The 14,803-nt window shown below is 38.3% G+C and overlaps 1 protein-coding gene across 4 annotated transcripts in view; it reads left to right on the plus strand.

Moving 5' to 3' along the window:
* The window catches only part of adarb1b (adenosine deaminase RNA specific B1b), a 138,363-nt gene that overhangs the window by 109,867 nt on the left and 13,693 nt on the right, over positions 1-14,803 (plus strand). For all 4 annotated transcript variants that reach the window (XM_008402286.2, XM_008402279.2, XM_008402271.2 and 1 more), the window contains 3 exons: positions 5,420-5,494; positions 9,586-10,502; positions 14,136-14,250. In XM_008402286.2, the coding sequence (XP_008400508.1) occupies positions 5,467-5,494; positions 9,586-10,502; positions 14,136-14,250 (1,060 nt within the window). In that variant the 5' untranslated portion in view covers positions 5,420-5,466. The remainder of the gene's footprint in view (positions 1-5,419; positions 5,495-9,585; positions 10,503-14,135; positions 14,251-14,803) is intronic.

The following is a 14,803-nucleotide window of genomic DNA, read 5'->3' on the forward strand; positions in this document are numbered from 1 at the left end:
TGTATATTTAATTTGGGGTTCTATGTATGTTTGTCTTGTGCTGTTCACTTTAATTTTCTCTTTAAAAATACATGGTATTGAAAGCAGTTCTTTTGTATTGGTTTTATTGATTACTGACAACGGCTCCAGTAGACGAATTCTAGTCTTCTGATTTCTTCCATCTAGTCTTTTTACACTTTAAATAGTGCTACACATGCAATCATATTTCTTATTATGCTTTATTGGGACTTGCATTGTAGACCCAAAGTAGTTCACCATTTTTGATGTTTTTACCTTTTTAGCCTGAAACGGGTTAGATCTAATTAATTTGCTAGAATATCCCAGTCAAAGTCTAGACCTAAATCAAATTGAGAATCTGTGACAAAACTGTGCATCCATTCTGACTGATTGACATTCTGAAGTAGGTACTTTGCAGTAAATGTGCAAACCCTTCAATCCCTAGAAACCTGATTCTGACCCTAAAGAAGTTCTGCTGTAGTTTCACTGAGTATCAACCCAAAGATGTTCAATACAAATTCCTACCACAGTTTTCAGATTTTTATTCGGAAACCGTATCCTCGACTGAYTCATCCTGATCCTCTTTACTCAGTGGATTATTGTACCAAATACAGTGATCTTCAGGACATTTTCTTTTTCTTCATTTTAATTGTCTTTGAGTTGATTTTCTTGGAGTTGACTCAGAAAGTACCTGTTTTACATTAATTTCTGATTTATATTAGTACAGTTATTCTCTATTACACCTTTTTAGTTTGAAAACGTTCCAATGTAATTCTCTCAGAAACCTCCCAGTACTTGCCTTCGTAGAGAGGTTGTTTGCTACAGTACCAACTGCTTGGCCTGCCAAGGGCAAACCTTTCCATCTCCCTCCCTTCTAAAGGAGATAATGATTCTCTTTTTCTTGGAATAGGATTGCATTTTCTCTCTCTCTTGTCCTCCGTCCCTCTCTCACCTTTACCTTTACATCCACCCAGCCCACCTKCACCCTCCCCCCAGCCGTCCACTGCTGGCACTCCCTCCGCAGCAACTATGCTCTATCGCTCCGTCGCAGCACAAGGCGAGGGATGAGAGACAAATCAAAAACGCCTTATTTCCCCCTCAGCCCCTCTCACCATGCCAGATTGAATTTGAGGCTTTTCATCTTCTTTCTCATCTTTCTCCCTCCCTGCCTCCCTTGGCGTCCACTCAGAATTACCTGGAACCACAACAGCTTGATGACGTTATATCGCTTATTCATGCAGAGGGAGACAGTCGGCAGGTCTTTGCTTTGATTCTTTCGACTCACTTAAAGTCCTCCGCTTCTGTCATTTAGGTCCAGAAATGGTCAGTTTCAACATGTGTCCGGGATCCTKTCTCGGTTTACCATTTCTTTTAGAAATCCACATGTATCCAAATGTCTGGATTAGCTTTGTTAGCTTCATGCACAATGATAAAAACCATAAGTAAACATGTCTTTTTAAACTCCTCCTTGCATTTCTAAGACATTTCTCTTGACTTCTTGTCAAATAAACCAGGAATTAAGTTTGTTGCGTAGAAAAATTTATAAATGTGCAACATAAAAKTGGTATGATTGAGATTTGATCACCAGATAAGCCTCATGCCACTGAGTTTTTTTGTTGTTTTTTTTTTGGTAACAACTGATACAAAATTGATTCAACTACAACTCGTACATCTCTCCAATAATCAAGCTAATCTCACGTTACGCTATATTGCCCCACAGTAGCCTGCTATTGGAAACACTGGGTGTGTAGGGCTTCCCCTGACATTGTTTTAGCCAACTYCAGTCTTTAAGGGTTGGTGTCCTGCTGGAGATCGGCACCTGCAAGGATGAGTGTGTATAAATAATAGATGGATGGATGCAGAWTATTGGGCCTTAAGGACTGACATTTTTCACCACTGGTTTAATACCACACAATGATATAAATATCAGGGTAACATGAAATATTTAGGGCTCCTATGCTGGGCAGTTGCACAGTGTTTGATACACCACCAATTTGTCTAATCTTCCCACTTACAAAGAATGGAGAGGTCTGTCATAGGTAAACCTCAAATGTGGGGGAATATTGCAAATTAAAATAAAAACAATTTGCATTTTATTGAATGAAATAATTATTTGAATTGAGCTTTTTTTTCTATAAGTACGGGAGTCAAACATTTCCTGTACTTCTTGACCAGGTTTGCAGACAGTGCAGCAGAAATGTTTATCTGCACTCTGAGCTCTCTTTAGGTCATAGACCAGGTCCTACCTTTGAGCTTTGGGCTTATTCCTCACCTTTATCATGATTATTGATTATCCACTAGGTCAGATGTTGCATGAAGTTTCAATCNTATTGGGCCTTAAGGACTGACATTTTTCACCACTGGTTTAATACCACACAATGATATAAATATCAGGGTAACATGAAATATTTAGGGCTCCTATGCTGGGCAGTTGCACAGTGTTTGATACACCACCAATTTGTCTAATCTTCCCACTTACAAAGAATGGAGAGGTCTGTCATAGGTAAACCTCAAATGTGGGGGAATATTGCAAATTAAAATAAAAACAATTTGCATTTTATTGAATGAAATAATTATTTGAATTGAGATTTTTTTCTATAAGTACGGGAGTCAAACATTTCCTGTATTTCTTGACCAGGTTTGCAGACAGTGCAGCAGAAATGTTTATCTGCACTCTGAGCTCTCTTTAGGTCATAGACCAGGTCCTACCTTTGAGCTTTGGGCTTATTCCTCACCTTTATCATGATTATTGATTATCCACTAGGTCAGATGTTGCATGAAGTTTCAATCYGAGGGAAATMTACAGTCATTTTGACTGTCTTCAATTTTCTGACACAATAGTTGCCTTCTCACTAGACTGTTTACTAATGGTCCTTTAGCCAATTCCAGCCATGTGCAGGTCTAGTTTTTTCATTTGGACTGACCAACGCTGGAGATGTTTCACACAATGTATTGCAAATAAATTATTWAAAAATCATTCAATTTGATTTTCCGGATTTATCTGCATTATATTTCTAAAGACATCCTTGGTTCTTTGWTAACCAGTTCATGCACTGTTGTTTGGACATTCCTGCAAGTTTATGAAACAAAGCTYAACTTTTCAAGGCTCAGGTACACCCGTCTAGAGAGAATGCCGGTGCCGGRAACGTTCCTTTCAACTTGAAGTGAAAAGGATTTACTACAGTTCTTATTACTAACATTGAATGTTGCTGCACATAAAATCCACATTTATTTAATAAATAATAAARCAGAAGAAGAACTCATGAAGGAACTGAATTYCTAATACGACCCTAGAGAGCTTGTGTTACATTGACGTTTTTGAAGTGTGTGTAACATTTTGTAATACGTATTTAATGTGTGTTCATATCCAGCTATCAAACAAATATACATTCAGACATATTGCCTTTAAAAAAAGAATCATACATTTTTTCCATCTTAAATTCTCCTTTCCCAAATCTCTTTACCCTTCAGGAGTTTGTAGTCATTTAATCCCCAATTGAAATTTCAAGGCGCCCGTCCTACACAGCTCTTTGTGAGACTTAAGCCTCTGATTGCGGCTGATTTCAGAATCAGTTTTAGACTTTTATAACCAAGACGGTCTAATGTGAAAATCAAAACTGACAGACACATTTGCATTGKCTGCTGATTAGACCACACAGCCCACACTGGGCAGTAGGAGTAATGAGAATAAAAGTGCATGCTAAAATCAGTCATGTTTTACATTTAGTTTTGTGTTCATATAAGAGCTCTAATTTGTTTACTCGTTATATACCAGCACCAATAATTAAAAGGCTGGAAATAGAAAATTGCGCCGCATCGTGTGCGGTGGAAGGTGAGCGTAGGTTTGGTTCTGGGTCGCTGAATGAGCGCGCCGAAGCGCGGCGCACCTGGCTGCTGCTGCCAGAGAAAAATGACTCCCATCTCCCACCCTTCCTCCCTTCACCCCACCTTTTCATTTTCAATTATGGGTTGGAATATGAATCGTTAATAGGGTGATAATTGTGCTAGCATATTTGCTGTCACCCACCATTAGCTCAGATTAATTAGCCCATTTACTTTAGTTTAAGAAAGTGTCTGGCTGAGGAATGGGAGCAATGATGGAAGGCGAATAAGAGAGAGAATGGATTCACCACAATCTGTTCCATATCACTTKTGCCATCTTTTGTCTGCCTTCCCTCGCTCTCTTTATGATGTTCACTTTATTCTCTCTTTGCAACTTTTACTTTCTTTTTCTGATATACCTGAGATTGTGCTCATGTTCCCTGGTTTTACCAACTTTTTTTTTTGTTCTCTGATGTTTTTGTGATACTTTTGGAGTGAATACAATCCAAGTGGAGCAGTTATTTTTGGCAACATGAGCCAGTGGTGTCACTTATGCAACTGATTTTGGTTTTTGAAATGTGTATTCTTAGTAGACGTAACCAAAATGGCATTAACTTGAAGATTTATAAGTGAATCAGTGTGTCTGTGAGTACACTGGATAAATTGATGAAGGAATGATGGATGAAGGAAAGAACTAAGGTACAGATGAACAGACAAAGGATGGAAAGAGTGAATAATCAAATGAACAGTGGAAAAGAGATGAGGAAAGAAGCAAATGGATGAACAGACAAAAATTTGGATGAGTGGATGCACGAAGGAAGTAAAAGAAGCATTGAGCACCTTTTCGTCTATGTTGATTGCAACATTTACTTCTTTGTTGTCCTGATTCCGATTTTATGTTGTCCTAACATGTCATATCTGCTCAAGTTGTTGTCTACCAAAGTGTTGTCTAAATGGAATGGCATTTGAAACTTTTTTTTTAAATGTAGACTCTTGAGAAGGCACCCAGTTGTACATGTAGAACCAACTTTTGACAAATCCCTGCCAATTATTATTTTTTTGGAGTTTAAAAAAAGTGATACAGTCCAAAGGTTTGCTGGTCATTGTCAGTTGGAGCGAATATTTCCAATTACAGGAAATCATTTGATTCGATGTTGGTTTGAAAGTGTTGCTTAATGGATCTCTAATCTCTCCCTCCACCTTGGGCTAAGTCACATGTGTGCAGCAGTGGAGTGACTTGGCCATGTCAGGAGCTGCATATCTCTCTGCAGGCAGTGGGAAATGAGGTCTAATCGCAGGGATATTAAAGTCACAATAGACTGCTCCTGCTATTAAGGCCTGTCAGCCCTGGGCCCCTCTCTCACCTTGATATCTCTCCGTCTCTGAATATTTATATGCTTACATCAGGAGCTCCTTACACAGTGCAATGTGTGCATGTTTCTTTGTGTGTGTGTGTGTGTGTGTGTGTGTGTGTGCTGCTATGTCAAGCGAGGAAATTCATCATCGCTGTAGCCACTCAAGCTCTCTGAATATGTTTATGTGGTTGTGTGTCGCTCCGTCTGTGCTTACACGGTCTGCCTTCCTGTCCTCCGATCCTCAGGTGCAGCGGGGGCGAGGCTGCTCACGGGTCAAAACAAACCTGACGCCATGGATGTGGATGAGGAAGAAAACATGAGTGAGTCCATCTAGATTTTTCTCATTTGTTCATCCATCTTTTTTTTACCTTTACTTTCCTTCCTTCCTTTCTGTCTGCCTGCTTGTTTATCCTTCTCTTTTTATGTGTTGTGTAATCAGTGTGATCTTTTGTTGTCTGCATACGACCTTTTAAAAAATACATTTGTAAGCATATGTCTAATGACCAAAATAATTGAAGAATAAAGTTTTAAAATATATTTTGGAAAATGAAAATAACGTGTGTTGGAAAATACTTGATTATTTAGAGCTGAGTGAGAATATAGTTGTTGTAACAATAAAGTATGTTTAAAGCTGAGGTTTTACATGATATAATCTATTTTTTTGCCAGGTTCTAAAAGTGTTTAAATCTATCCTCAAGTGTACAATAACCATCACCATGGAAACTTGAAGTACTTGAATGCTGTGTGATTCTTCACAACTACATTTGTTTTATTTTATTGAATAATTCTTAACATCAGCAATTTCTCTATTATTATTATTATTATTATTATAGATCCACTAAATCAACATGGTGCCCCAGTTTGAGGCTGGAAAACAAGACCAAACAATCAGCCCTCCACCACACCTGACAATAATTACCCTTTCACATTATTGTATACCTGCATCAAGTTCCAATGGCATAATAAAATATGCTACCACAGCTAAAAACTGCTTCAACCTCAGTTAAATGCAYCATGTTATGTATTTAACATTGTAGAATTTATAAAGCTACTGATYTTCCAATAAATGTCCAACAAAATGTTTAATGTGCAACACTGTGCAAAAGCTTTGTCTGCACTGTGAAAGATTAATTTCCCTAAGATGTTTGWARCTGAGGAGWGTTTCAAACATCTGAGAACCTCATTGTGCATTCAGATATTGTTCCAAGATRGTAAGTTGATCCTTATATATGGGAATAAAAAAATAGTTACATCACTGAAAAAATAACTGACCTGTTCCAAAGCCCTRCCACTTTTTAACTTCAGTCTGATGGGAATTKCAATAATCAATTTTTCACACACGACCTATAGGATTAGATTTAACTAGTTTTAGAACCTGGTCAGAAAAAAATTCCAAATACTTTAAGGTCATGAATTGAAAGATGGATGTACTTTTTTCAAAATGACAGTTTATTTTATGCCCTGTCTTAAAAAATACACTCAAATGGACCCATCCACACCTAAATATGCCACATTAACTTTAACCAACTCTCAGAGATGAACTAATCTCCAAATCTTTGACACCTCAGATACTCCTCTGTCTTTTATTGAAYTTTACACATTTTTGTTTGCAATGCCCACAACAAGCACGTTTAAAGTGAGCTGCAGTCGCAACAATACCCTAACTCGTGACAAAAATGAAAGTCTGATTGTAGTGTCATACTTTCTGTCTTCACTTTGTAGAATGGTATGTTATGTTGTGAAATAAGCAGCTACAAAATTGTCTTTGTTGCCTTTCAAAGGCTCTGAAGCCTGGTTCTTACATTTTTACTGCCAGATATACATAAAAGATGTATCTGAAGATAAAACGCAGCCCTCGCTCACACAATCCTGTTTCTTTAATACCAAGGGGACACCAGGGGAAGAAAAGAAAAAGTTTTAGCTTTCATGTGACAACCCGGAGAGCTCTTGAAGCTCTTTTATCTAATGAAATGAACCAAAACAAAACCCCAACAAGAAAATTACACCTAAAATGAAGTCATGACTGTTTCACACTGTTAATTTGGAAGGGATCTTTTAAATATTTTCTCTCCATTATAATTAATATTGTCTACAAATGCTGATTACACAAATTGCAGCATGACAGTGACAACAACTGCATGCCTGTTCCATAATTTAATGCATGGCTCTTGCTTTATGCGTTTTTTTTTTTTCCCCTTTGTGTCAGATCCAGTTTGTGATTTTTCACCACTACTGGGTATTAAGATTCTCATTGTTACAATAAACAAAATTATGAAATGTTTTATTTGTGGGTAAGAGGTATGTAACTGAATAACTTTGTGTATAATGATAATAACAGAAATAGAAGCTCCAGGTTGTTCTGTGTGTCATTTCTTCACTGTATTTGTGCAGCATGCAAGAGGTTTCTTAATGTATGTTTATTGGTTTTACTGACTATCAACACCTCAGAGATACATATTTTAAAGAGATGTACCATAGTTAGCTGAAGCTCAAATTTAACACAGTAATAAATGATTAAATACTCTGTATTTCAAGAGTCCAGGTTGCAGCACCATTCTGATCGGTGCCATATTGTCTGGGTATTTTTTTGTTCTCATGGGGTTTTTCCACCAAAGCCATTCCAGAGCTAAACCAGCACTGGTTCTTAACTGGTCCTATAGACACTATAACAGGGAACTGTTTGGTTTCAACATATTTGTACAGACAACTAATTTTGGTATTTGTCCTGCTGCCTTTCCAAATACCTGTTCTACCAACACGTCTGAGTCATGTGTTAGTTTGATACCTGTCTGAATCAGATATGACTAATTCATTTGATTTATCATCACCGCAAACACAAATATATTTTCTGTAGAATTAAAAGATATACTGTTAGCTACCGACTTTTGTGCAGAAAGTTAACTCAGACAAACCAACAAAACTTGAAATTACCACTGATTTATTGAATCAAATAACCACATTTCCTACCATTAGAATATTTGCAGATTATAGTAATTTATTTTGTCTTACCTCATGTTTAAATAGGTACAAGACTCTCTGGTGACTATGAAATGATGCTTAGGTGGTGCAAAATGAAAGGTGAAATGACCAGGACCTTGTAAATCTTCCCCTGATGGAAATACAATAAAAAAAATAAAATAAAAAAAAATGCTAAAGTGTTTTCCAGAAAGAATTAGTGTTATGCAAGATCTAGTTCCGGTTTAGCTTTCAAACTGTTTTGGTGGCAAAAAAATCTTCACTTTGCACATTTGTCTTCAAGTTCATTTGCAATGCACCAATACCAATGCTGTAAACGCATGACTACATAAAAAGTGCATGTTTCCAGGTCATAAACTGAATGAGTTGCAGTTTGTGATCTTAGAATCAATTTTTTGTTGTTTTTTTTCCTGACTCAGGACATGTCAGTGGCAGTGTGCAGTTGGTAATGGCATGTCAAGACATTTTGTCAACACTCTGCTCTCTGACAGCTCCAAGGGGGGGGATCTCAGAGGCGCAGGGTCTTATGAATGGCACTTCATTAGAAAACTTTTTTTGTTTGTTTGTTTTGTTTCTTCAGACTTTCCTCATTTTAAATACGGGAGTCTATGTTTTCAAAAAATAAAATCATGTAAATGGTGTAAACTGCATTTTAACCTCCACCGTGTCACCAGTCGAGCCTTTAGGATCCTGCAGTAGGTGGAGTCTTCTCCTTCTGCCTCTTTGATGTACTCTCCTGTTTGCCTGGTCCTCAGCTTCCTCCCCCTGCACTACTTTCCCTGCACTCCCTCAACCCAACCTACAATCCCACTCATGCACACTGCGGCCTCTCTTTCTCTTGAGTACCGCAAGGAGTAACCTATCAAGCCTTTGCTGAAGGATGTTATAAATGAAAATTTTTCCCAACATTCCATCCACTTTGCTAACTAGAATCAGTGATATGTGTTCCCCTCAGTTCAGTTTATAATTGGTTTTGGTTTTTCTTCAGAAATGTTAGCAATTTAAGATAAACTGGGTGAAAGAAACCCTTTTGGTCTGGTTTTTGTGTGTGTCTTGTTTGTTTGCATGGTATTCTCAAGGCCCTGTCACTGTGCAATGTCAAGTGTCTTCAATGTCTATAAAATATGTTTATTTTATCCTAATTTTAGTMATTTTGAACATAAAGATTAGTTAGTTTAATTTTAAACATAAAGATGGCAAGTAAAATGTTTGCAGAGGTACTCGCTAGAGCATTTACTGTCATTCAAACAGATGTTTTTGTATTTGTCTTCCTTGTGAAATAGGTTTAGAAATTCAATCCTAACTATATCTTGTTGTTATAAAGGAACACAAATCATTGGTTCAGTTCCAAAGAGTGATAAAGGAATCTATAAATTTTGCATTTACAAGATCCTGCAACGAAGGCGTTGTAAGTTACTCTTTCTGGGCACCGCAGGTTCAAGCAGCACAGACGTTAAGGAAAACCGAAACCTGGACAACGTGTCCTGCAAAGACGGGATGGGAGTCGGTGATCAGCTCCCCAATGGAAGCGGCCATGGCAGTCGAAAGCGCCCCTTAGAGGAGGGCAACAATGGCCACGCGCATTCCAAGTTCCGAGCCAAGAAGCGCAAGAAAACACCTGGACCGGTGCTGCCCAAGAATGCTCTGATGCAGCTGAATGAGATCAAACCAGGTCTCCAGTACAAACTGCTGTCTCAGACTGGGCCAGTCCATGCACCAGTGTTTGTCATGACTGTGGAGGTCAATGGGCAAATGTTTGAGGGCATGGGTCCAACCAAGAAGAAAGCTAAACTGAATGCAGCTGAGAAAGCGCTGCGTTCCTTTGTTCAGTTTCCCAATGCRTCTGAGGCTCACCTGGCCATGGGCCGTACACTGACAGTGAATACAGACTTTACATCAGATCAAGCAGACTTCCCTGACATGCTCTTCAATGGCTTTGAGACACCAGCTGCTCCTGAAGAATCCTTCTATCTAGGCTCCAACGGTACAAACTCACTAGGGGAGTATCCGTTACCCACACCACCTGGCAGCAACCTTGTCCAGGCTCCRTTGCCCTCTCCTTCTGCATTCAGCTCACCCTCCACTGGCAAAAACCCGGTCATGATCCTCAATGAGCTCAGGCCAGGCCTCAAATATGACTTTGTCTCAGAGAGTGGTGAGAGTCACGCCAAGAATTTCGTGATGTCAGTAACGGTGGACTCACAGACGTTTGAAGGCTCAGGGCGCAACAAAAAGCTGGCTAAAGCCCGGGCAGCACAGGCCGCCCTCTCTGCTCTCTTCAACATGCAGCTAGACCAGACACCGTCCAGGCAACCCATACCAAGAGAGGGGTTGCAACTTCACCTTCCCCAGGTAAGACATTTTATTCATTTCAGATTTCTCTAGTGTCAAAGAAATACAAAGAAACTAGACTGTAATTAGTTTAATCTTGAGTATTTATCAGGAATACAATCCTGATAAATTCCCTCAATATGGATTGTTGGATTGTATATGGTGCTTTTGGTACCACGTACACCTTTCAGGTAACGGTTGAAGGGGTTCTACAAATGCTTACTCAAGTATCGTTTTGAGTTGAATTCAAATCAAAAATACTTCATTAGGTTCAAAGGGAAACTAGATRGATGTTGAGTAGCAAAATATTTTTTTCTTCAAAATCTTGAACCACGTTTTTAATATGATTKCTACGTAGTGAAGGTGATATTTCCTCTATTGTTATACATCTCAAAAATGAAAACAGGTGAATATTGAAGAAACATTTCCAGGTCTTTGCTCGTCTTTACCTCATAAAAGCATGCCTCTGTGTAGTTATAGTTGAGTCTGTTTATTTCTTTTGAAATTTCTAAAACCCACATACAAGCCAGCATGTGAGACTTCTTATGAGACCCATGGGTCTCATAAGAAAACAACACCCAATGTAATTTTCTCTTTTCAATATCTCACACCAACTCTTATTGCACCTCACACACTAGTTCTATAATTTTATTCACCTCAGCCAACATTACGGCTCTCCGGGCTCCAAACCGGGGCAAAAGTGTGACTAGACGTTCACCATCTTGAACTATGATAAAGCTGAGGATATTAAATCTGTCTTGAGGTAGGTTGATGATGGAAACAGCAACGTCTAAATGTTAAAGTCACTCAGTGTTCATGTGTTCAGCCGATAGTAAGGGAACAGCTTAGTGCCGGTCTGTAGCACAAATGTGCAAAGTTATATAACAACGAGGGGTGTGAAAGACGGGCACAGCTGACATTGATATTAACAGAAATGAGTATATAAGCTTATAAGATATCATCAGTTATTTTCTGACTGCATATTGCTGTACTTTTGTCTCCCTGGTGAGGCACAGATGATCTTAGATGTATAGTCATGAAAAAAACTAAGTGCACCCTTAGTGCTTCCATGGTACTTAAGGGAAAATAGAAGTCACCAGCTGCTAATCACAATCCTTTGGTTGATTGATAGTCAGCATTGTGACCACCTTTATAATAGCACAAGTCTTAACACAATGCCAACTTATACATTAGCAATGACCTTGGAGAAGCAATTGAAGCTGCCAATCAATCTGGTTCTGCTTGTAAGGTGTCAGAGCGACTAAAGTCCACCATTCTGCAGGGAGAACGATTATTCATGAATAGAAAACATTTCAGAAAGCTTGTGTTCCCAGCAGTGAATGTAACTGCAAATTCACCTCAGAGTCAGACAATGCAGCTCCTCGTTAAAATGGAAAAAAATGTCCAAGAGCTGCATCTATTAGTCTAAATAGGAGCTGGAATGTCTGTAATTAATTATAAATCCAGTGTAATGTATGATTGCATTACACTGGATTTATTTGGTACAAAATAGATCTGTTTGTCTTGTAAAGTGCTTTATAAATCGGCACTTTATAAATAAATTGACTAGAATTTATTTAGACTGCAGAAGTATTGCTTGTCAAGAGAATTTCAGGAACAATGYMATTTAGACACACAAGACCAATGAAGAAATGTTTAAAGTAGTGATGTAATCGATTAAAATKTTTAATTGCAGGGTCTGTAATTTACTAATYGCATTTTAATCGAAAAATATAAATAGAACAATAAGCAKCATTTTTAMCTCAAAATAGCTTTCTGCTGTTAAATTATTTGTTGAATAAGTAAACATAGCTCAACAACRGTGAGAGAAGAGGGTTTGTGGTCCATCTCTGTTGTTTGTTGATGTCGCTTGTGCGTCAGATTTATGGACCTACCAGAATGGAAAATAAAGGTTCCAACTTTTATGCGATTAAGTGTTGATATTTTAAAACTTTAAAATCTATGTAATAACTTTTTTTTAAATTAACACAGTAAAAGTTTAAAGTGAAGCTAATAGAAGTGTATTAACAGACATGTTGGTAGAGGGGTGATTATTAGGACTTTGTCATTTTTAACACTCTCTGGATTCGGTCAGCTTGCAGGCATTGAGTCGACCAAGAAGTCCCCTGTACACCAAAGTTATTCTAAAGTCAAAGTTGAGGCTGTTTGTTTGACAACTTCAGCTTGGCCCAAACTGGATCAGTCAACAGGACAGTGATCCCAAACATCACAGAATCAAGAGCTGTTTATGAATGAGTCTCTGCAGACCTTAATGAACTGAAGCAACATCATAAAGAAGAGTGGTGACACCAACAAAGACTTACAGAAAGTTATTGCTACAGAAGCTCATTCGTCTTGGTGTCGAATCAGAATTTGTCCATATTTTTACCCCTGATTATGTTGATGACAAGATTTTACCTTAGTAAGTTCTGACAGGTGAAACACACCTCAAAGGAACATATTCTTCTGAAGTGAAGATTGTACTTTGGTTTACAAAGAGCAAAACTCCCAACTCATCCACCCTTCAAACTGCAGTAATCTATAAAGCTGTCATTGAAGTCTCATTCACACAGGTTATCAGAGAGGTGAAGTTAATTGTCTTAGATGAGAGCCAGTGTGAGAAGAGAGAGAACTCAGTCAGCAAAGCTAATCAGTCTGGCACATAGTCAGCAGACCTTTCTTCTCTCTTTGTTCACCCTCTCATCTTGTCCTGAAGCCCATGTCAGCCATGACACCCCCAGTAACTTCTCATATTAATTTTCTGTTGCATGATATTTAATTTCAGCTCTACTTTTCTATCTTGTATAACACTTATGGGAGAAAATGAGGTGGCAGAATTTGGACCTTATCTTAAAGTGTCTTATTTGATTGTAATTACAATTTACAATCRAAATTCTAATTGCAATTAGAATTTTATAATTCTAATTACAAAATTCTTTTTTTTTTGTCTTATTGCACAAACTACAAATAAACCGAAATGTATTTGATGAGAGAAAAGAGTAAAAAAGAGGCAAAGAAAATTATATTTTTACGGCCATAAAGAATAAAAGTCCTTGGCAATAAAAACCGAAGTAATCTGGCTTTAAATGGGTGACTCTGAAGTAGCAGGGAAGTAATATAAGACTGATTCCTTTAATTTGTGATCAACCAGCCGTCATCTCTCCTTTTGGTTGTCGTCATTTTCCATCACATTAGCAGTGGTTAAAGACCCAGCACGAGGAGCGGGCCGTCCAAAAGTTAAAGATGTGTGAAGTTCATTTTAGGTTTCCTCAAACGTTCAGCTGGAGATTAAAGCTGTGGAAATCAGGCGAGCACTTTGCTCTCAACTGAGGCGCACGTTTGCCTGTTTGTTTGTTTTCTTTGCTCTGATTTGCTGTCAGAAGGGAGATGCTAAACTAAAACTGTCATTCCAAACTCCAACAGCGCTGCTTAAAAGATTGTTATGTTTACCTCAGAGGGGGCAGCCCAGTTTCACTTGTTGCTGTTTTAACGCTTTGACTCGTTTGATGCCGGATGCGAGCGCAGTGACAGGTAGATAGCGCTCCAGCGGCGGATAGCATCAGACATGCTCTATAAGCTGACATATCTGAGGCRAGRCTTTTGTGTTTGTGCGGTTATGTGCATGTCCTCCCGCACGCTTGTCTGTGTCTGCAGGTTCTGGCTGACGCCGTCTCTCGCCTGGTGGTGGATAAGTTCAGTGAGCTGACAGACAACTTCACCTCCCCTCATGCACGAAGAAAAGTCCTGGCAGGAGTCGTCATGACAACAGGTAMTATAGGAAGAGGCGACCCGGTGATGCCTTTYGTGCTTACAAAAAAACGGCTTTGGTCATATAAAAGTATTATTTGGAAGGGTAATTAAAACAAAGAGATAAGTGCTTTGGTTGTTAATTGGGTCATTAACAGTAGGATCTAAAGATGGATCTTCTCAATATCACGTTTTATTCTTCTACCTTTCTATTCTAAATACCACAGGCAGAAACAAAAGACRGTATTTGTCTCTTCTTTTCTGAAAACAGACRTCCTAATATTTCCAGTTTATCTGGTATCCATCCTGTTTGGGATTTGTGAGGTGTGAGGATACATCCAGCTGATCTGAAAAGAAGATGATAGGTTTAAAGTTTTTGAGTAAAAAATCCRTCTTCTTAGTTTTTACAAAAAAATGTTTCACAAATTTTGCTTTAAAGAATTTGTAACCTTACTAGTTAGTTCATATTTTGGCTTCCATGCCTATTTCATTTAACTAATGCTACCTATCATCAAACAGGCAACTACAACTATGCTGCTGAATAGCGCAGTTATAATTTCAAATATATTGATATT

The sequence above is a fragment of the Poecilia reticulata genome, linkage group LG2 (assembly GCF_000633615.1).
Source record: "Poecilia reticulata strain Guanapo linkage group LG2, Guppy_female_1.0+MT, whole genome shotgun sequence".
Taxonomy (NCBI): domain Eukaryota; kingdom Metazoa; phylum Chordata; class Actinopteri; order Cyprinodontiformes; family Poeciliidae; genus Poecilia; species Poecilia reticulata.